The sequence below is a fragment of the Mesoplodon densirostris genome, chromosome 1, assembly GCF_025265405.1.
Source record: "Mesoplodon densirostris isolate mMesDen1 chromosome 1, mMesDen1 primary haplotype, whole genome shotgun sequence".
NCBI lineage: Eukaryota > Metazoa > Chordata > Mammalia > Artiodactyla > Ziphiidae > Mesoplodon > Mesoplodon densirostris.
In genome coordinates this window covers 90,787,554-90,809,510 of record NC_082661.1, presented here as the reverse complement: position 1 = coordinate 90,809,510, position 21,957 = coordinate 90,787,554, and the positions used below count along the sequence as shown (strand labels likewise).

The 21,957-nt window shown below is 36.8% G+C and overlaps 1 protein-coding gene across 1 annotated transcript in view; it reads right to left on the bottom strand.

Annotated features, from left to right (window-relative positions):
• Positions 1-1,176: 1,176 nt before the first annotated feature.
• Positions 1,177-21,957, bottom strand: part of FAT4 (FAT atypical cadherin 4) — a 175,259-nt gene continuing 154,478 nt past the window's right edge. The window contains exons 12-17 of the mRNA XM_060105751.1: positions 17,939-18,024; positions 16,541-16,720; positions 13,128-13,252; positions 11,007-11,224; positions 6,718-6,979; positions 1,177-4,104 (exon numbers count right to left, since the gene is read on the bottom strand). Of these exons, the coding sequence (XP_059961734.1) occupies positions 2,240-4,104; positions 6,718-6,979; positions 11,007-11,224; positions 13,128-13,252; positions 16,541-16,720; positions 17,939-18,024 (2,736 nt within the window). The 3' untranslated portion in view covers positions 1,177-2,239. The remainder of the gene's footprint in view (positions 4,105-6,717; positions 6,980-11,006; positions 11,225-13,127; positions 13,253-16,540; positions 16,721-17,938; positions 18,025-21,957) is intronic.

Here is a 21,957-nt window from a genome sequence, read left to right as displayed (position 1 = left end):
AGCTAGCAACATGTTCCCATATTTGGTGCATAGATTCATAATCCTAAAATTCATAGGGAAATACTAAAATATGTTGGCTTATTGCAGGTGAGCAAAAAATCCCCCCAAATTAGATTAGCATCTTACACTCAGTCCCTAAATTGTGTTATATGAATACTATAATTTAGATTATACCCACATTTTATTTTCTATCAATAATTCTGGCACAGATCTCAATCTGTTGTTATTAAGTTAAAATATTTTATTTACTAAAAGCTTTTTCATATTTTATGTACTGAGAACTTTTACATACAGTTAAAATCTCTATTCATTATGTGGCAACCAGTGGTAGAGGATAATATTCTCAGCAAATATTAGGTGTGGGGCAGGTATTTAATTACAAAAAGTGCTGAGGTTGTGACATAATTTGCAGAAGTCCTGTTATTTCAGATTTAACTGTTTATACACCACTGGATTTCTTCTGGGCTAGTCTCTCCTCCTGGATTGTTTCACTCTTAGGTGACTATGTGAAAACAGGGGTTTGTCTTGGCTAAGGTAGTATGTAAAATTTGTTTAGAATTTATGCAGCAGAGTGATCAATAAATTAAACACAGGTATGCTTTACAGAGCTTTCACTGTCATTCTTCCTACCCACGACTGGATTTAGAAAATTTGGGGCTGCATCCTTGGAGAAAATGAGACCCAGACATTTTCCCATAATTAGCTTTAATTCATTGCTACTCCTATTATTATAAGCCTGGTCCAAAGCTGGCCTTTAGTGAACATATCTAGGGGGAACTTCCAAGCATTTTTTGCCAGAATGCTTAAACCAGGCTCATAACAAAGTTAGTCTCCTAAGGTCCAACCTAGTCTAGACGCATTATGCTCTAGGGAAGTCCAAGAACTCTGACAGGTAGGAATGCACTAATGCAACCTTAAAATATCTGTTCTGGCAATTATCCATACTCATGTTTTTTAAAAGAAAATGATGTTGCCCATTTATCATTCAACTTGTCATACCCTATTGACAAGTAAAGCCTTTTCTCAATTGGGCATGGAAAGAGTATGGGAAAATGAAAAATTAATAGTACACTATGAATGCAAAGTATTTTAAATAAATATTTTAATTCTATCGTTGGCATTTAAAAGTAGAAAGCATACAGTATGTTACAAATATCAAACTGTGAAAAATATGAACGTTACATAAGTAACAAATGTAAAAAAGGTATTTTCTTACCTTCCCTGAAAGTAAGAAAACCATTCAGCATAGGAAAATATCAGTATCAAAAACACAGCTTCGGTGTAAAAAAAAGTTTTTACACAGTATTAAAAAAGGGGTCTACAAAATGACAGAAAGTAAGAAGTGTTGAAATTTGACTTTATATAAATTATAAAAACTGGGTACTTGGGGTAAATGTTAAATGGCTGAAAACTAAGTCCAATCATAGGCTTTCTTTAGGTTGATTCTTTAAAATTTTAAAAGCATAGAACATTTTTCAATAAATAACTTTTAAAAGTGTCTCTGAGAAGTGTTGCTAGGACATCATTCCACAGCAGGAGAGCGGCAGAGTTCTGGGGACAATATTTTGTTCCAAGTGGAAGCCTGATGAAAGTCAGAAGACCAAAATTGTTTACAAAAAAGATTCGGAATTTTTAACAAAACTTTGTAAGAAAGTTCTAAAGTGCTGAACAAAATGACTTAATTTTAGTACCCACTGTCATGACAAGCATATTCAAATATTCAGACATTTCTGAGCAACATCGAATACGGAATCCATAATTCTGAAAAGTGTTAATACTTAGTTGCTCATTCAAGGATAGGAGGGCTCTTTCTACACTTTACAAAGATGGGTTAAACCTCAAGGATCTTGCAATGCAAAACATGACAATAATAATACAATGGAAACAATACACATACCTCACTGTGAAAGCACAAGTTCATTTCTGTAATGGCAACGGTATTAATTTTAAAAGTCACAAATCAAACATTGGTAAATAAGAAAAACCTTTCCAAATGCTGCATGCCACATGACTAGTTACAAAATACAATGCATGCAGGAAAAGAAATTCAACCAAACATATTTAAATTAAAGAGTTGTTTTGAGTCTGTTTCAGCAGCATTGTGGTTATTATTTTTAAGTTTTCCTCTAACACCAGTTCATACTGGCCTGTTTTGCAAATGTGACCCACCCTATTCGGCAAACTTATGATGGTTTGTGTTTCTTGTTTTTTATATTTTTATAATGCCAGCACACAAAGGTCACACATACTGTTCTGCTTCCCCATCTTTGGAGGCTGGCTTAGTTGTCCCACCTTTGCCTTCTTCATTTGCTGCTGCTTTTTCCGGGAGAGATGCCAAATCTTTAAACACATCTACATAATGGCCAAAGCCAGGGCCCCAGTTCAAAAGGTTGTCCCAGTTGAAATTCCCTGCTTGCTGCCCAAGCTTCAAGGGCAGTGTGTTGTCAGCAACCCCAGGCACTGCTACCTGTGTGCCCACAGGTCCCCCCTCAGCCCTGCGGCCGTGGTATCTTCTAGGCTTCAGTCTGGCTCCATAATTATCTTCATCATCTGCATCAGATTCATTGACTTGAGATAATTTGGGCATCCTGGAAGTATATACCATTGGTTTTTCCCTGTCATATTCCATTTCTGAGCAAGTGAAAGACTCATGAGAGTCACTGTCAGAGGAAGATTCTGGAGCTGGAATGCCATCCGCTGGGTTCCTCGTTCTGGACAGTGGCCTTCGGCAGTCATCTTCTGAAGAAGACCTCCCATGATCTGCACTGCAGATACTTGGGTTTCTAGGGCGAGGGGTGTTTAGTCTCTCCACCTCCTCAATGGAGAGTCCTACTGGTGGAGAAGATTCCAGAGGAATCTGCCCAATTGGCTGTTTCAGGCGACTCCCCGGTCTAGAACCATGAGAGGCCATGGCCTGAGGACTCTTGCTTCTCCTTCCCAGCCTCGCAGCATAGTTGAAAATGCCAGGTTGGCACACATCGCCATGCATTTCCAAAGTATTTCCATCCCTTATCGGAAGATGCAATTCCCTGGCCGGGCTGTTCCTGTAGAAAGTGGAGGACTTGGAGAAAGGGGCTGGGCTGTGTCGAGACAGAGGGTTGGGAGTTGGGCAAGCCGAGTGGCTCAGGGAGCTGGATCTTAAACCTTGACTGTAGGAAGGCTGGTAAGTCAAGCTGCTGGCTCCTAAGGGCATGGGGGACTGCCGGGCGAAGCCTAGCGGACTGTGCCGCTGGATGGAGAATTTCGGGGTGTGGCTGCGGAACTGCTTATAGTGTTGGATGATGTCTGCATCTGAAGGGGCGATGCTGCTGGCATTGTCGATGTCGTAATGCTCTATCTCTTGCTCCGGTGAAGCCAAAGGGGCACTGGGGATGGTTTCTGAGTTGTGGGGAAGATCGGTCTCATCGTAGATGAGGTAGGGGTTCTCCCTTTCAATGATATCAGGCTTCGGGTTCCCTTCGGGCTGTTTCCTCACGGTCATGTCCTCCCCATAGGGGGGGATGTTGTCTGGATCATCAAAAGCAACGTTCTCACTTCCCTTTTTCTTCTTCTCCTTCGGTTTCTTCTCCTCTTTGGGATTTTTGGCCTTCTTCCCCCGGCATTGGTTACATAGAATCAGGCTCAGGACCAGGAGGGCCAGGACGGTGGCACAGCTGCCCACGATGGCAGGCACGGCCCACAGGGGCAGAGAGATCTCCTCGGGGCCCTGACTCAGAACACAGACGTGCCCTCCGGGACTTCCAGCCTTGCACACCCTCCCCGGAGGACAGAAGACACCAAGACAGGCCACCACTGTCTCACAGGTCCTGCCTGTGTGTGAATCCGGGCAGTTACAGGTGAAGCCGGAGTGCAGGCCTGGCTCACAGCTGCCCCCGTTCTGGCATGGGTGGGAGGCACAGTCCCCGGGGGGGACACACTTGTATGCGTGCCACTGATTGATGCACAGCAGATCTCCCCAGCAGGGGTTACTGGCGCAAATGTTCGGGCCACGACAGCCCATCTTCACTGAGGGATCCGTCTTCGAAATGGAGGCCAAGCTGTGCTTCCCACTGAAAGGAAGACTTTCTCCGCCGTACAGCACAGAAGCGATGCAGCCATCAAACCCTGCCAGGGCAAGAAGGAGCAGTAAGGCGTTTTAGGGACAACCAAAGACTTAACAGGCCGCACAGATCTGCCGAAGAGAAGCTTCGCAATCACATCACTAGAGTTTAGACACCACAGTCCCAACGCCATCACCCTGTCCGAAGGCAATAAACCCGTGCATCTTACAACAGAAGTTAGCAAGATGTGTAAGATTTCCATAACAGAACGTGGAGCAGATTGCTGGCATCCTGTTCTTTCTGAACATTCATGAAGGGCTCTAACAGGCTGTGTCTTCGTTTTATCCCTCCTTTAATTATCTGTTGGTTTCATTTTTATAGTCTATGTACCAAGAATTACATACATAAAAATAAATTTTATTTTAAAACTACTTAAAAAGAACCAAAATAGGCCAATAGCTTCAAGCATTAGATCTTGCACTCTCAATGGAGTTGATACTGCTCTCAAGGGGGGAGTTGAACATAGCTTCTTAAGGAGCAAAAGAAAAATCTTAGCTATTACCATGACTTGTGGGCCTCCAAAGGGCAGATATAGAGTATACTTGTGGCGGGGACAGAGGGGGCGGGGATGTGGATAAATCAGGAGGTTGGGATTAACATATAAACACTACTATGCATAAAATAGATAACCAACAAGGACCTACTGTATAGCACAGGGAACTCTACTCAATATTTTGTAATAAACTATAAGGGAAAAGAATCTATATGTGCATATCTGTGCGTATATATATATATATATATATATATATATATATATATATATACATACATATGTATAACTGAATCCCTTTGTTGTATACCTGAAACTAATAGAACTTTGTAAGTTAATTACACATCAATAAAGAAAAATGGAGTATACTCATTCAATTAACATTTTATGCGGTAGTGATGGCAGGGGCTGGAAAAGAAGATCTAACACAGCTCCTTAGAGGGAGATGATTTAAAAAAAAGTTGAGAAAGACTTTGTTACACTAATATTTGTGTGCTAATATTGCTAATGCTCCAGTCACAAAGCCCAAGAATATATCTTGACACTAACAAAAAAGGGCATAATTTACATTGGCTTATTTTCTTGCAACATCCAAATGAATTAGCATCCATATTCTAAAACAAGCTAAATACATAAGAACTAACTATTACCTAGGCTTTAACTTTTATGCTTTGACTCCTTTACTCTGCAACACATTTTTCAAATTTCCTCTTATTTGGTGCATCATTCCACCCTAGTGTCTTTTTCATCCCTTATACACTCTTTTTCCATGAGTTCCTGGGACATCTGCTTTTGTTCCTCCTCTCCTGATTTTCTTTCTATGGCTTAGTCCCCTTTCTGTCTCATTCTCCTCTAGACAGCCATTGGCTCTTAGAATTACTCAAGGTAAGGCCCTGGGCTTTCTTTTTACTCTACACCCTCATATTTGCTTATCATATCCATGCCCAGTACTTCAGTTACCTGCTCGACACTCATAACTCCTAAATAAGTATTTCCAACTGGTCTACTCCTGATTTCTAACCCATCTACCCAAAGGTCTTTCTCAAAGGTGCTCCAAACTCAGAAATCTCCAACAAAATCTTGATGTTTCCCATAGATTATTTTTTGCACCCTTCTGCAGTTTCCTCTCTTAGTGGCACTACCCATTAGTTGGAATGTCAGAAACCTTCCTGAATTTTACCAAAAGCATCAACACTTTGGCTCATTTTCATTCCTAAAATATTCTTCCCTATCCACTACTTTTAAACTCGTGTACCACCAAACAAGTCCAAGCTCACACAATACCTTGTGTAGATCACTACAATATCTTTCCAGCTAATTTATGCAAGTCCTCTCTTGTCCTTCTCCAATGTATTTTCCATGGTGTAACCTGAAAGATCTTTAATGTCACTGTATATCTGACTTTGATACTTCTGTGATTAATTTTTCAGTAACTTCCCATTGTTCCAAGAATGAGATAAAAATTGCCACATAGTCTAGGAGAACTTTCATTCTCCAATTTCATCTTTCATCTGTGACATCAGTCCCCAATATTCTGGGTTTTGTGATCCTGACAATCTACTTCTTTCCCTTTAGTTCCCATCAATATAAATTAACTTTCATACTTCCCCATCCTCATCTTCATAGTTCAGATTTAAGTACAAATGTCAATTTCCAGAGACGTTTCCTCTTCTCCACGTTTTTGGCAACCTCTTAGAATTCTATATCCTTCCTCACATCATTTATCATAGGATAAAATAATATAGTACTTGTGTAATGATTAGATTGATGTTTGTCTTCCTTACAGGACCATGTATTCTATGGAAAGAGTCCACCATTGTAGTTCATGCCAAGTACCTACAGGTCTCTATAAATATATGTTGTGTGAATGAACAAATGTATGAGTAAATGAATGAATGTATAAATAAATATTTGGTACACAAGGAAAGGATCAAAACACCCTGGGCTGAGTTATGAACTTGGTAGAAAATGCCTAAAGAAAGTGACGACCAATAATTTATTACCAACTTTCTAAAGGTAGTTATGATAGTCTTAGAATATTTATAATGGACATTATCAGATATCCAACTACTTTTAGAGGAACGATTTTACCTTTCTTTTGTGCCTCTACTCAACACAAGCACTTACCTGTTTGAGTATCTCGATGAGCTTGATTGGGAGGAATTCCTCCAAGAGATATAGTGAGCACATCAAGGCCACCAAAATCCTGAGTAGGGTGAATGATATCTCTGTTATAAATTCTGTCGATGGACAATACTGTGGCTGTTCCATTTTTTCCAATTAGAAAAGTATGCCAGTGGCCGTCAGCAACGTAGACTTCAGGAATATTTCTCTCCACTTTCCCAGCAATTCCTGCATCTGACGTAAAATGTACTTTGCCATTCTTAATCTGTAAAACATATTAAAAATATTGTACAATTAAACTATGGTATGCTTGAATAAAAATAAAAGTGTCAAGAAACCTTAATACATTGATCAGTTTAAAGCAGAGAGAACAGTTGAGGAGTCTGGTTGTGTTAGAGTATGCCTTTACAATTTTAGGTAACATATACCTTCACATATAATAGGTTCAACAGTTTTCAAGATATTCTTATATTTATAACTAATTTTTCAAGATGTATAGATTTATTTTCCAGAATGCAACTGAGATAAATAATAGGATGAATACTAATTTTAAGATAAGTAAATCACACACTTTTATGAGTACTTATATTTTAATGGCAATTGCAAGTTTTAAAAAAATGTTTTGTAAATGGCCCATAGCTATCAAAAAATTTTAAACTATATCCAAAAAGAGAAATCAATGATTAGCTATAAATGAAGCATAGTTGGAAAAGTGAAGACATAAAGAAATTGTTTTACCTGTCATCTATTACACGCTGGAATTTTATCTTTAAAAATCATGCTTATTATTTATTAAGATGACCACTATGATGAATAAAGGGTGAGTTCTTAATAATGAGGCATCTGGACAAGTCTTTATTTTGGCTGTCTTTTAAAATTTATCTAAGGGATATTTGGTTTCTTTTACTTTGCCCAGTAGAACATTGGGTAACAGGATGCTCTTACTCCAGTTTCCAGCTCCCAAGTTTCCAGTTTTCTAAGTAGACACTAAGAAAATGAAATAATTTATAAGGCAGGATGAAAAGAGCATAATCCCATCACTACTGCCAGACAGAGCTGGTGCCTCGGCTGGGGGATAAAGTGGCACTGCGTATCAAATGACGGGAATGAAAAGATGGATCCGTTTATTTTGTCACTCAGATCAAATGCTTTTTCTACATGCAACAAACACATCTGGTAGAATTAAAAATGAGTTCATTTTTACTTTATGGAAAATATGCCTAACACATTTACATAAGTTATTCATAATGTAATATTTTATTAAAGCAGTTTCTCCAGATAGTAATATATTCCAGTACTGAACCCAGGGGGAAAAAAAAAAGAAAATTGTGGTTAAATGACAATAACATTTCATCGAATAGGCAATGTCTCATGAAACAGACAGTGAAAACAGCAACTCCTCTTTGGTTATAGCCAGAGTCCTTTTTGGAAAGAAGCCTTGAGAAGAGCCTTCTGTAAGCTCTGCGTTTCTCTCCTAATTGATCACACCATGTCATCCTTTCATTCGATGACATTCTGATGACAGGGTCTTTGGAACATGTCATGGAGTAGGATGAGTAAGAATATATGTTTCCATTACAACATTCTTCATGTTCTCCTTCTCCCCAATAATACTCTGCCATACTCTTCTACCCACCCTAATTTTTGAAACGGCATGCTCATTTTTTGCTTGGTTTTATTTATTCATAGATTGATTTGCTCAGTTATTTATTTTTGACTCTATAGAGCTCGGAATCATCCTAACTCTGTATGGCATACCTGGCCTCACTTCAAAAGAAAAACAAACAAACAAACAAACAATACACCAAAACCCAGAACTGATTTGAAGTATAAACAAAGCCCATCATCTGGCATTATTACATTTCCAAATATGGAGATACCCAATGTGCCGTGAAAGAGAGATTTGTGAAACACTTTAAATACAGTTCAAAAGCTGTTATACACAAGAATGCTTTTCTTTTGTTTTCCTCTCTGAAATTTTCTCTCCTTAGTTTCTTTTTTTATCTGAATTAAAAAAAAGAAAGAAAGAAAAGAAGGGGAAAAGAGAGAGAGAGAGAGAGAAAGCAACTGTCAGAAACTGAGCCAAAAGAAAGACAGAAGAAAACCAGGGGCCTTGGTCACTGATAAGCTAACTGATAAGTAACAGTCCATTCTAACTTGCTTCCTAGCCTAGATAAGCAGATCGGATTCCTGTCATGCAAGTAACTTGCTTACTTACAAAAGTCACTCTCTTCCTGTCTATTCAGTTCTTCTTAATCACTGTTTCTTTTTAATCTATTTACTCCACCTGCCAAACCCCTGAATCTCTGAAAAACCGCCTTTCAAAATTTTCATACAAAAGAAATGTGCATTTTGGTCTGCATTAGTCATTATTTTTACTCATCTTCCCTTCAGGGAAAAAGAAATATCTTTCTAAGTGCTTGCTACTAATGCAATGAAATCTGGAGAAGCTGCATGCTGCTGTCCTGTTGGAAATGCAAGATTTTATGGCGACAAAAATGGATGTCGACATTCAGCTTCTTCCTTGAGGAAGAAAAATATTCTGTCTCCAATTTCTTCAAGCACATTGTTTTTGTATCTCTTGGCTTAAAGAGATAACATACAGAAATATTTCATATGTCATTTAAATGGCACGAGGACTTGGAAGCAGCCTAACAGATAACACACAGACCTCAATGTCAAAGCCTCTCAATGCATATAAAAAATGTTTCTGGTAGAATATGGTGGTCTACTTCTTTCCTTACTTTCTTTACTTCCAATACACTTTTCAATGAAAACCATAAACACCGAATAATAACGTTATACAGTGACGTAGGTGTTTCGTTTTGCAGCAGTTACTCTATTAATTCTGGATCTGGGCTCTTTGTTTCAACAATAGAGGTAAAATTATAACCTGAAGATATTCTCCAACTGGATTAGGGCAGAGTTTCTCAACCTCAGCACTGACATTTCAGACTGGATGATTCTTTCTTGTGGGGTGTTGTAGTGAGCACTGAAGGATGTTTAGCAGCATATTTGACTTCTACCCACTAGATGTTGGCAGCAGTAGCCTCCTCACTCCCAACAACCAGGACAATAAAAATGTTCCCAGGCTTTGCCAAATATCCCCTGTGGAGGGGTGTTAAAATCACCCCCAGCTGAGAATGGCTGGACTAGGGGGATTATGAGAATTTTAAAAAGATTGTTTTTTATACTATTTAAAGCTATGTACAGACCACATAACAACCAAGTTGGCTTGGACAGAGATAAATTTTGAGAATAAAGAAGCTGAAGTTTAAAGGTGAATGTCTGTTTTTATTTTTAGTATTTTACATGAATGAAACCTAGTAATTTTCTATGCATATTGATCTTTTCTTTATGAACTAAGCTTTCAGTAATTTTCAAAATATTGAGTTATAAGTGAAAATAATTCAGGAAATCTGGATTTGTTTTCTTAAGAATTAACTAAAGTTCATATAAAAATTACTAGCAGATTTCTAATAGACTGAATGATATTAATAAAAAAGCAGTTGATATAACTCAACTAAAAAAAATGATGGTCTGAAAGATGAAGTCTTATTTGTGGGAAGGAAAGCAGAATAATCATTTTAGAAATTAAGAAAGTTAAGAGCTGACAGGAAATGCATATGTAATGAAATTATTCACCAGTTTAGCATCCCATTTATAGATGAGAAAAGAAATGTGTAAAAGCCTAATGATAAATCAATAATGAAATATAACGTTTCAGAAATATTTGTTTAGAAATTATTTGGAGGAGTTAACTGAAATTTTACTTACTATAAATTCCAAAGGTATTTAATTTCACAGGATTTACCTGAATAGTGAATTGAATATATGTTCCAGAATAAAGCCAGAAAATTTCAAAAAATGTTTTATTCTAGTCATTCCAATTAATATATACATAACAGTGTTTGGAATAATTCTTGGAAAAACATATTTTTCCATTTCAAAGACATATTATCTTTTTGTTTCACTTTGTTTAAAAGTAGGGTAAAAACAATATAAATTTTTATCTGGCAAAATAGATTGCAACAAATTCTTTCTTTGCTGGCCTACACAGCAGTGCTCTCTACTCTAAACAAAAGTGTTTAGAAACCAAACCATTCAGTTCTTTGTTACTCTGGCCAATGCCTGAGGAATAGTTAAGATAGATGATATTGGAATAGTTCCCAGCCTCAGTCGGAACTCTAATGGGTGGTGAAGAAAAGGATAGAAATTATGGGAGAAGTGATTTAAACCATGACGCAGCAGGCGGTCTAATCAAATGAAGTCACCATTAGCTTTTATCTTACCTTCACAGTAGTGTAATTGCTGCTTTCTTGGATATGGATTAAAATGCCATTCTCGCTTCTTGTCCTGAATTTTACTTCCAGACTGTTCACACCAAAAGGTTCCAACATGGCACCTCGGATGCTCTGTCTCAGCAAATACTCCCGCTTCTCATTCTGACTCATGTGGTAGTCCAAGCGCCCTTTACCTTCTAATGATAAGGCCGTGTCAGGAGTAATAGCTGAAAGCCAATGAAGAAAGGGAAACATGAATGCATCCAATAGGCATTTCTTAAAGAGTTTCTTTGGTGACAAAAATATTATTTAAAAAAGCAATGAAAATATTAAGTTTTTGGAATTATTGTCACTTAATCCTCCTCTGAAAAAATAATTCCCACTTGTGAATTATTGTGTAAGTTGATTTCAAATGCTTAAATCCATTTCAGAACCATGAAATATAAAACATTTTATGATAATTATTTATTTGGAAAATATTCATTAAAATATTTGATACATGCTACATACATTATGAATACCTCGAGAGATAGCCACATGTTAAAAATATACAGTTGAAGAATTTGATTATAAGTTTCACTGTGTTTCTAAAATTAATAAATCCATATATGTTTTCACAGGTATAATGATTTGTAATTTTTGAAGCCTCTAACATGGAAAATTTGAACAAAGATTTGTACAAACATTCACATGTGTAAGTAACTTTATTAGTTGCAATAATCACATCAAATTTAATTTGTCATCATGTATAAACATCATATGTAATTATAATTTTTCATAATCTGATAAAATGTTCACACTTCTGAAGTACAAAATTGTGTTATAGCTAATAGAGCTAAAGAAAGGACATAAAGAAAATGAGCTCAAATGGGCTTCAGCAATGAATGGTGCATTTTAAGAAGGTAAATTTTGTAGTATGTGAATTATATCTCAACTAAAAAAAAAACTGCAGGCATGGCTCAAGTGAGTGACATTTTATTTTCCAAATATAGTTGGATTCCTACCTACTAAATACTCATTACTTTAAAAAATATCATGTGACAATGTACTTTTCCCACGTTTTGATTTTATCCTAAATAAACACAATTATACTCTGTTACTAAGATCTTTTCAATTATAGTATATATGTAATTTAATCATAAATTTCTATTCATTCTCATATTATAATAGAATCAAATGACTACTTAAAAAGTGATAAGATAGGTGCAAAGATTTAACCAGTAACCACTTATGTGAAAATAAAGTAATTTTTATAAAAGTGACTCCATTAGGGTTAGTTAGTGGGATATACAACTTGAAATTAGAGAATGCCATGTTCTAATGATGGCTTGAACATCATTAATGTCTTAATAACAATAAAATTAGGCTTTAGAAACAAATAACTAATAAAAGACTTTAAAAAATAATATTTGAAGCCAATTCCAATAATTGCAATTAAAAATTTAAGTATCACCTTGAACTATAACGGATTTTATTGCCATTGCATGTTTTGAACTCAGTGTTTAGTGATTTAGTATTATACGTTTCAACCAAATACAACATATTCACCAGAGAAATATCCCTTAAATGCAGATAATATTAAGCCAAGGCCTGAATATAGCCCCTGGCCTTGTAAATTGTCTAGAATTCCTATAGGTAAAACAAAAATAACTAAGTGATATTTTATAAAATGGAAATGAGGAACATATTTAGTAAATAATTCTAAAAGGATTTCACTCTTTCTCAGGTTAAAACATGAATTAAAAAATGTCACTGTGCTTTACCAAATATTGCCCATTTAATATTTTCAATATTTAGAATCAAAACATAATTCTTGGGCTTCCCTGGTGGCTCACTTGTTGAGAGTCCGCCTGCCAATGCAGGGGACGTGGGTTCGTGCTCCGGTCTGGGAAGATCCCACATGCTGCAGAGCAGCTGGGCCCGTGAGCCATGGCCACTGAGCCTGCGTGTCCAGAGCCTGTGCTCCACAACGGGAGAGGCCACGACAGTGAGAGGCCCGCGTACCACAAACAAAACAAAACAAAACCAAAAAAACATAATTATTTTACTTCAATTACATATTTAGGTGCATATATTTATACTTTTAATGGTTATTATAATTTCTGGTGGAAGATGAAACAGCTTGCATACATTTTTCACAATATTTCCCAGTCAGTCCTTCTCTGCAATGACACTGCTGCCACGACCAGTAATCCATACACGTTCCACCATGTTGACAGGGACTGTGAGTACAAGCACCTTCTAGTCTAGGGCATCTAAAATAAACAGAATAAAGAGGCATAAAGCACAAAATCAGGTGAGTGGAAATTTGTTAAAATTAGATATAAATTTTTATTAACCTGCTTAGTTTTCATGAACTCAAATCTTTGAAACTCAGGTTACAACTATATTTGGAACATCTAATCTAACAAGGTGTCCTGTAACACATGCCCTGTCTCATTCATAATGGAGAAGGTTAAACAAAATAACAGCTTACACAATAAAGAAAAGAGGTGATCATTCCTTTTTTTAATTAATTCTTAATTGAGCAAAGCCTCTTGGTCAAATAAACACTTTGGTTCATGTGCTCTCAGGGCCACATGTTTATCTAAATACCCATCTCCTCCACCAGACAACTCACGCACCTAATGTTTATTGAATGGCTACCAAGCATGGTTCTAAGCATGGAGATAAAGTGATGAAAAAAATCCATGTGTTCATAGAATATTTCTTTTTCCTTGTGGGGGACACAGACAAAAAACAAAAAAATAGATAATTGTGTAGTATGTTAGAAAGAAGGAAGTTCTATGGGAAAATTAAGGCAGAGAAAGGGGATTAGGAGTTTTGAGGGGATTGCTAGATCTCTAGGTTAGGGAGTGAAGGAAGGATCTGTTTTTGTAAAGTCCTAAACAAAGGGAGAGAGAGCAAAGTATATCTGATAGAAGATCATTCCAGGGAGAGGAAAGAGCCGAGTGAGGAAGTCCTGAAGTGAAAGTGTCCTTTGCATGTTTGAGGAACATCAAGTGGCCAATACTGTCAGAACAGCGTGAACAAGGAGAAGAGCAGGTAGGTAATGGTGAGGAAGTCAAGGGTGTGGAAAGAACAATCTCAAAAATGGCTGGGACTTGGTCTTTCCTGATGGCACAGTGGTTAAGAATCCTCCTGCCAATGCATTGGACATGGGTTCGAGCCCTGGTCCGGGAAGATCCCACATGCCACAGAGCAACTAAGCCCATGCACCACAACTACTGAGCCTGCACTCTAGAGCCCACAAGCCACAACTACTGAGCCCACGTGCCACAACTACTGAAGCCCATGCACCTAGAGCCCATGCTCCACAACAAGAGAAACCACCACAATGAGAAGCCCACGTACCACAACGAAGAGTAACCCCTGCTCGCCTCAACTAGAGAAAGACCGTGTGCAGTAATGAAGACCCATTGCAGCCAAAAATAAATAAATAAATAAAAAGAAATGGCTGGAACATGACCTAAGGACCTCCACGTTTGCCACCCATGCTGGATGTCTGCTGAACACTCTAAATTAAAACTGCTGAATAGTTGTTAAGTTGCAAAAAGGAAAGAATAATGCTGAGAACTGGACTTTTTCTGGACTAAAGAAAACATACCTTTCCCCAGTAACAAACGAGATGTGCTCCATAACCCAATCACACGTATAGAATAATTTTACCTTCCAGTCCAAATTCTGCATTGATTTCCCTCTTTTCCCTATTAATAAACCCTGCCCATTTTCTTCTGGTGGGATATTACTTTGGTTTCCGCTGGAATCTGTGATCCCTGAGTTGCAATTCTAAGACCCTAAATAAAATGCCTTTATGTCTCTTTACAGTTCCTGGTCCATTTGGTTGACAATAGGGAGGTCAGCCTTATAAGTCAGGGTAAGAACTGACCTCTGTTTTTATTTTATTTATTTTTTCTTAAAAAATTTTTTTTTGTTTTATATTAGAGTATAGTTGATTAACAATGTTGTGTTAGTTTCAGGTGTACAGCAAAGTGATTCAGTTATACATATACATGTATCTATTCTTTTTCAAATTCATTTCCCATTTAGGTTATTACAGAGTACTGGCAGAGTTCCCTGTGCTACAATAGGTCCTTGTTGGTTATCTATTTTAAATATAGCAGATTGACATGACTTCTGTTTGTTGGTGGATTAAATGTGGTTTGTCAGAAAGAGAGGAGTCAAAGGTGGTCTACAAATTGTGGCTGACCAGGTGGGTAGACTGAGTTATTATTACCTGAGATGGGAAAACCTGGAAGGAGTGGGTTTGGGAGAAGTCAGGAAGGAAGGCCAGATGTTCAGTTTTAAACTTAAGTTTGAAATACTTGTTAGAAATACACACAGGATATTCCATATGCTGTTGGATATGAGGGTCTAAAGTTCAGAGGAGATGTTAAGTTTAAGATATACATTTAAAAGTCATCAGCTTTAGCGATAGTACATAAAAGCAAGGACTATAAAAAGTGACTTAAAAAATGAATATAGATACAAAAGAGAAGATGTTAAGGAGATGAGAAGAAGAATCAGAGTAGAAAACCGGGGGCATACCGTGTGCTGGTGGACAAACTAATAACGTTGTTCTCAATGTTGCTGAAGTTCAAATAAGATGAGACTTGACCATTGATTTTAGCAACACAGTGGTTATTGATCACTCGACAGAGACAGAACAATGTGAAAATGGGATTAACCAAGTTAAGAAAAGGGGGGGGGGGGGAGAAATAGCAGCCTGAATTGAAATGAGAAAAGAAACACTTTAGAAAGCTGGAGTACTGTTTTAAGAAAGTTTGCGGGGATGGAGTCTATCACATAAAAAGGGGTTGGTCTTTGTGGGAATAAGAACAGTTCATTCAATAATAGTATACAGGGTAGACTATAGGCTGCATGGGCAGATGTGGAGGAATGAGCTTTGGAGAGTTTTGTTTCGATTGCCCCAATTTTCTGAGCAAGTTAGGAAGCAAATTCATTAGCTGGAAAAAGGATGCAGGAGATGATATTTGTGGTTTATGGAAAGAACAGGCATGAAATAATTACTGCGGCAGTGAAAAGTGACTAAACTAGGAGAATATAATATATTGCCAGGCAATAATTATGGCTGCACTAGAGGCTAACAATCAGGAATTTAAAGAGACTATGAACTCCTCAAGAGCAAGGATCTTCCTCATCCATTTATTTGAGCCTAGGGCCAGGCCAAGGGAATACATATATTTATATGTAAAACTATTTAATTTCAAATAGTTTTTGTACATATTATTGCTAACACTTATATATTACTATGTGTCAGGTTCCTTTCTATGTGATTTACTTACTTAACTCATACATTCTTCACAACTATGTAAGGTAAAATGTATATGCATACATATATGCACACATCCATTTGTTTTTTCCCAAATTTCACAGCTATAAGTAAAAAATTGAAATTCAAAACAGCATAATACATTTGGTATTTTTAGGGCTTTGGGCACAAGGATTTCATCTTTTGATGCTCAATCATCATACACTTTTGGTGTCTTTCTTTAAAATGATAAGAAATAAGGTTGCCATACTGATCTAGGATGCCTTGCGCTACCAGAGCTTGGCTTGGTTCCAGAGGTCTTCCATTGACTGCAAACTCCATTATACACCCGACAAAATCATGGCTTTCCACGTGTCCTCTCCTCTGAAGGATTGGTTCTAGTGATCTGATACCTCCAACTGTGACTCGATTTGGCTGAATGTCAAGAGTCCTGCATAAGAAAGGAAAGGTGTGTGTATTAGTACCAATGCAATATATTTCAATAGAATGTTTAGCTTAAGAAGAGGTGACTAGGGACTTCACTGGTGGTCCAGTGGTAAAGAATCCACCTTCCAGCGCAGGGGACATGGGTTCAATCTCTGGTCGGGGAACTAAGATCCCACATGCCGTGGGACAAGTAAGCCCCATGCCACAACTACTGAGCCCATGCATGCCTCAACTACAGAGCCTGCGTGCTACAAACTACAGAGCCCATGTGCTCTGGAGCCTGCTTGCCACAACTAGAGAGAAGCCCGTGCACCACAGCGCAGAGTCTGTTTGCCACCAAGAAAGATCTCACGTGCCTCAACTAAGACCTAATGCAGCCAAAAAAATAATAAACAAACAAACAAATAAATAAATAAAAGAAGAGGTGACTATAACTTTTTCTGGCATGTAGTAAAGCATGGTATATTTGAATGGGAAACATTACCTATGGATGCATGTCCTCTAAATAGATACCTACAGGATTGTTAGATTTTCAGGGTATGAAAAATAACAAAACTAATGGAAATAATAGGTTCAGTTAGTCACATGAGATATATATAACAATGCTGAGTCTTAGAGAAGGAGCATACTATCGGAAAGAAAATAAAATGCAGTAGAATTGACAACTCTAATATTAATGTCAGATGACGTTTTTCCTTCACTACAGAGATGATAAGGAATGCCAATAAGTTGATTAAAGCAAATGAATGATGTGTCACTATTTCTTTTTCTCTGTTTGTTACTATTTCTAACAAAATCAGTTATGTTTTAGGTGAGGTAATGTTGTATTTCATCTTCAGGTGCTATTGAAAAATATCTGCCAATCATTGTCACATACAACTTTCAGAAAATACATTTAAAAGAGGTGGGATCCTTATCCTAACCTTCTTGCAGGACCCAGGTCATGTGCCACTATTTCATGAAGCTTCTCAAAGAGGATAGGCTATTTTCATCTTCCCTTTCTCTAACTATCCTCATCTGTACCATTTCATTTTTACCCCCTTTTTACACATTTTGTAGACTAATTATTAACTTTTATATTTTACAATATGAAAATCCCTTAGGAGAAGACAAAATGTCTTAAACTTTTGTATAATACTGAGCATAATAAAACGATTGTTAAGGTATAATTTCATTTTGAATGTCAAGTAATAATAAATATCAAACTAAAAATTTTACTTACCAGTCATCTGAAACTGCCACATTACTGACAGTGCAGTACCCTGGTTCTTGGTTCTCAGAACAAGAGTCCACAGTTAAGGAAGCTGCCTATAAAGCAAAAGAAAGAGATGTTCAGTTTGGATTCTAGTGACCCTGTTGTCCTTTTCAGCCAACACTACCCAGGACTCATTTCTATATGGACATGATTTTAAAGTTGAAATACTTTTTTGATGTAGTATAATATTATATAATTATAATACATGCTCAAATAAGGGGTACATATTTCTTTGATATATGTAAAGCTAAAATTGTGAAATTATTGCATGTAAGAAGTGGGAGGGTACTTTTAAAAATCTCCAGCGCCTTTGTTTTATAGATGAAAGAATAAAAATGTTATTAATGTCTCTTAGGATATCATACATTAGGTCTGGGACAGCTTCCTGGGATTACAATCTTAAGAAAAATGTTTATCCTACTATCCAACTATTCCAACAAATTAAAAAAAAATAGATTCCTAACTTCCAAAAGTCTATTTCCAATAATATTTCAGGCATATTCACAAAACGATTTTGGAAGTATAATATAAACACTATTACTGCAAACTATGAAGACCGTAATACTTATATTAAAGATAAAGTTTGAGATAATTTAAACAAGTCGATTAGATGCTCTTTTCCTTTATAAGAATCACTGTTTATAAATGGCATATTACAGCATATCTATGTATAATCTGAATGCATTATTATATATTGCTATACAGTAGAAACTCACCAATAATATTTAAACCACAACTAACAGTAATTGTTTTTGTATCCTAAGGGATGCATATTCCCATGAGACAAAAGCTTTCTGTTTAGTAGGACAGATTAACACTCCATTTGATCAATAAACAAAGTCATCAAGTCAGGGTCACCAGGACCAAGAATATGATGAAATCAGGGCTCTCTATATTGGGCAATAGCCATTAGGGATGGCTGTGGTCCAGTTTAAGACCATGGTTGTTGCATAACCAAGTTACTCTGTGCTCTACAAGGCTGTAATGATGCCCCTCGTTTGTTTCCCAGACTGCAGTGAAATTCTGCAAAACTTTGGATATTTTAATTGGTGAGATTATAAAGTTGATATTCAGAATGTGGTATTTCAGAACATGGTCAGTAATTCATAGGAAGAGGCCTAACCCAAAATCCAGAAACACAGAAGGACTGAGGGTTTCTCCTAATGCAGAAAATCAAAGGTTCTACCTAAATTTACTTGAGTACCACAGGACAAGACTAATCCAACTTTGTCCATTTGTATAGCAGAAAAATAAATAATATGAAAGTATTTATAAGAACAATTGTTTTGAGGACAATTGTCTTGGGGCTCCTCAAAAGCCCCACTTACCAGGTTGAAGGAAAAAAATTAACAGTTAAGTCTAATGTTGTTCAGAACTTGGTAGGATCCAGTCATTGTAAAGTCCCTTTAGAGTGTGATCAGTCTTTGGGGGATAATTGCACAGTCTCTTCTATTGCCATACCCCCTCCTTCATTTTTCCTGATCTTCTCCAATTTAGTATCAGAGTTTATGGGCAAGGGGGGGGCTCATTAGATCTCATGGTGCCTGGAAAATTCTTTGAGAAGCTCAGGGACCACTGCTGGGTATAACTGCCATCCTATGATTTTCAACCTAGACTGGCCCAGCAATATATAGTTTTTGTTTACATATTTGGGTTCCATGTAAAATTTTGAGAAAAGGGCTGGTCTGTTAAAAAAAAAAATTAAAAAACATTGATCCCAAACACCTTTGAGGCCATCTGCACTGGAATGTGAATTAAAGTCTTAGATTGGTGTCCTGTGACACATCAAGGCATTTTTATGGGTATCATGACATTTGTTTCTAGGTTTTGCTCCTGAGAATTGGGCTGCCCAAACCTTTTAGTCATGTCCAATTTTGTCATCATCATGTAGATTTGGATAAATCTTTTCATCATTGTCAATATGTACTTTACAAATGTAGCAATTTCTCATTGAAAACTGCCCTCCTGGGAGAACATAACAGATTTCATGGTTCCCCAATGAAGAGGGAGGTGCTAACTAGCCCTGTGGCTCCAAGTACATCATTACAGTAACTGCTTTCCTTTAAGGAATAAAGAGCTGGTATTACAGCCTTAAAATTCCCTTTTAGTACCAATAAAAAGACATCTTCACACTTGTTCTGTGAATAAAGTTTCTTCAGTAACAACAACAAAAAAAGAGAGAATAATTGTCATTTGAGGTTAATTTTAATGAAAGCAAAGCAAATGTAGGAAACACAGCACAGGGAAGTTAAGCAAGTTAACATTACCTTTGACTTAAATGCAAAAGTATCAGGTTTTCTATCTTCTTTCATTATGTATGGAAATGATTGGTTTCCTTAATATCACCTTCTTATTGATATTGCATATGACTTTAAGGGATTGTCCATAAAAATATATATTTAGGATTTGTAAAAGTATACCTTAAATGTCTCACATTTCAGAAATAATAAATAGGGCCAATTTATACTTACTGTGCCTCAAAATATTAGTGTCTAAACTATTTAAAAATATTTCTATAAGTTAATTATTATAACTGATTATAAACTCCATACAACAAACTCTCATAAGCCATGTAATTTTTTTGCCACTTTCTCAAAGAATTTATAATAAATACTAATATTTTTAGGGAACATTTACACTTCCAATTCTATTTTTTTTTTTTTTTTTTTTTTTTTTTTTGCGGTACGCGGGCCTCTCACTGTTGTGGCCTCTCCTGTTGCGGAGCACAGGCTCCGGACATGCAGGCTCAGCAGCCATGGCTCATGGGCCCAGCCACTCCACAGCATGTGGGATCTTCCCAGACCGGGGCATGAACCCGTGTCCCCTGCATCGGCAGGCGGACTCTCAATGACTGCGCCACCATGGAAGCCCTACACTTCCAATTCTATATCAAGACTTTCATGTCCTATTTAGTTAACTCTTTCAGTAGTCTTTTTTTTCTAGTGATCTATAAAATTGAGGGACATTCAATCTCAAAAGAGGTATTAGGTTTCCATAATACAATGTATGTTTATGTTGACTATTAACTTAAGCACAATTCCTTTCAATTTACTTCTAAAACAAAATGTTAACACATCTCTATGTATACTATGTAAGCTATCCATCCATTCTAGAGATCCTTAAAGTTATTACAAGCTAGAGAGTATCACATGGATATTTATGAATGCTTTAATTAGGGAAAAACCTTGCATAATGGTATCATATTTTCCTGAATGTTAATACTTAATATATTTTTTCTTATTTTCTAAAAGCTTAGTGATACAACTCAAAGGAAAAAATACCTGAGGGAAAGTTTTATTTGAATAATAGCTCATTCAATTTAATTTTCAGAGTTAAATGTACCTTCTTTTACTGTTGAATATTTCTACCACTACCACTGAAAATTGAGATATTTTTACCCTGTCTATGCAATGATTCAAACCTGAGAAGTTAATGATTTTGCCAGTTTCCAAAAAAAAATCCTTTTGAACCATAGAAAACAACAGATTCAAAATCCAGTAGGGCTTTATTTTGGATGTTTTCTGAAATAGGGAGAGATTTTTCCTCTGACTGAAGTAATAATGACAAAGCCATTTTTCCACATTTAGTATTATTCAAAATCTTATGACTATGGTGACATATTACAAATGAACTGAAATAACTTCTTTCTCTTTCCCTTTGGGCATATTTCATGGTGCCTCTTTCTCTGTTCTCCCTCTTGCTCCCAAGCCCTTCTTTGATAAAATCAAATGTTCATGAAGTTTAAGGGGACCTTAGAGGTCACCACGTAAAATCCCCTATTCTATATAAGAGCCCATTGACAACATCTTAGCAATATGGTTACCTTACGTATGCTTGGAGGGTTGCGGTGACTGGTATCTACCAACCCCTTTAGGTTTCCCTTTCAGTATTAGAAAATCATTATGGCTAACATAAGCACCAATCTACATATACACACCAGACTCCATGTTTGTCCTAATTTTGTCAGATTCAATATGACTGGGTAC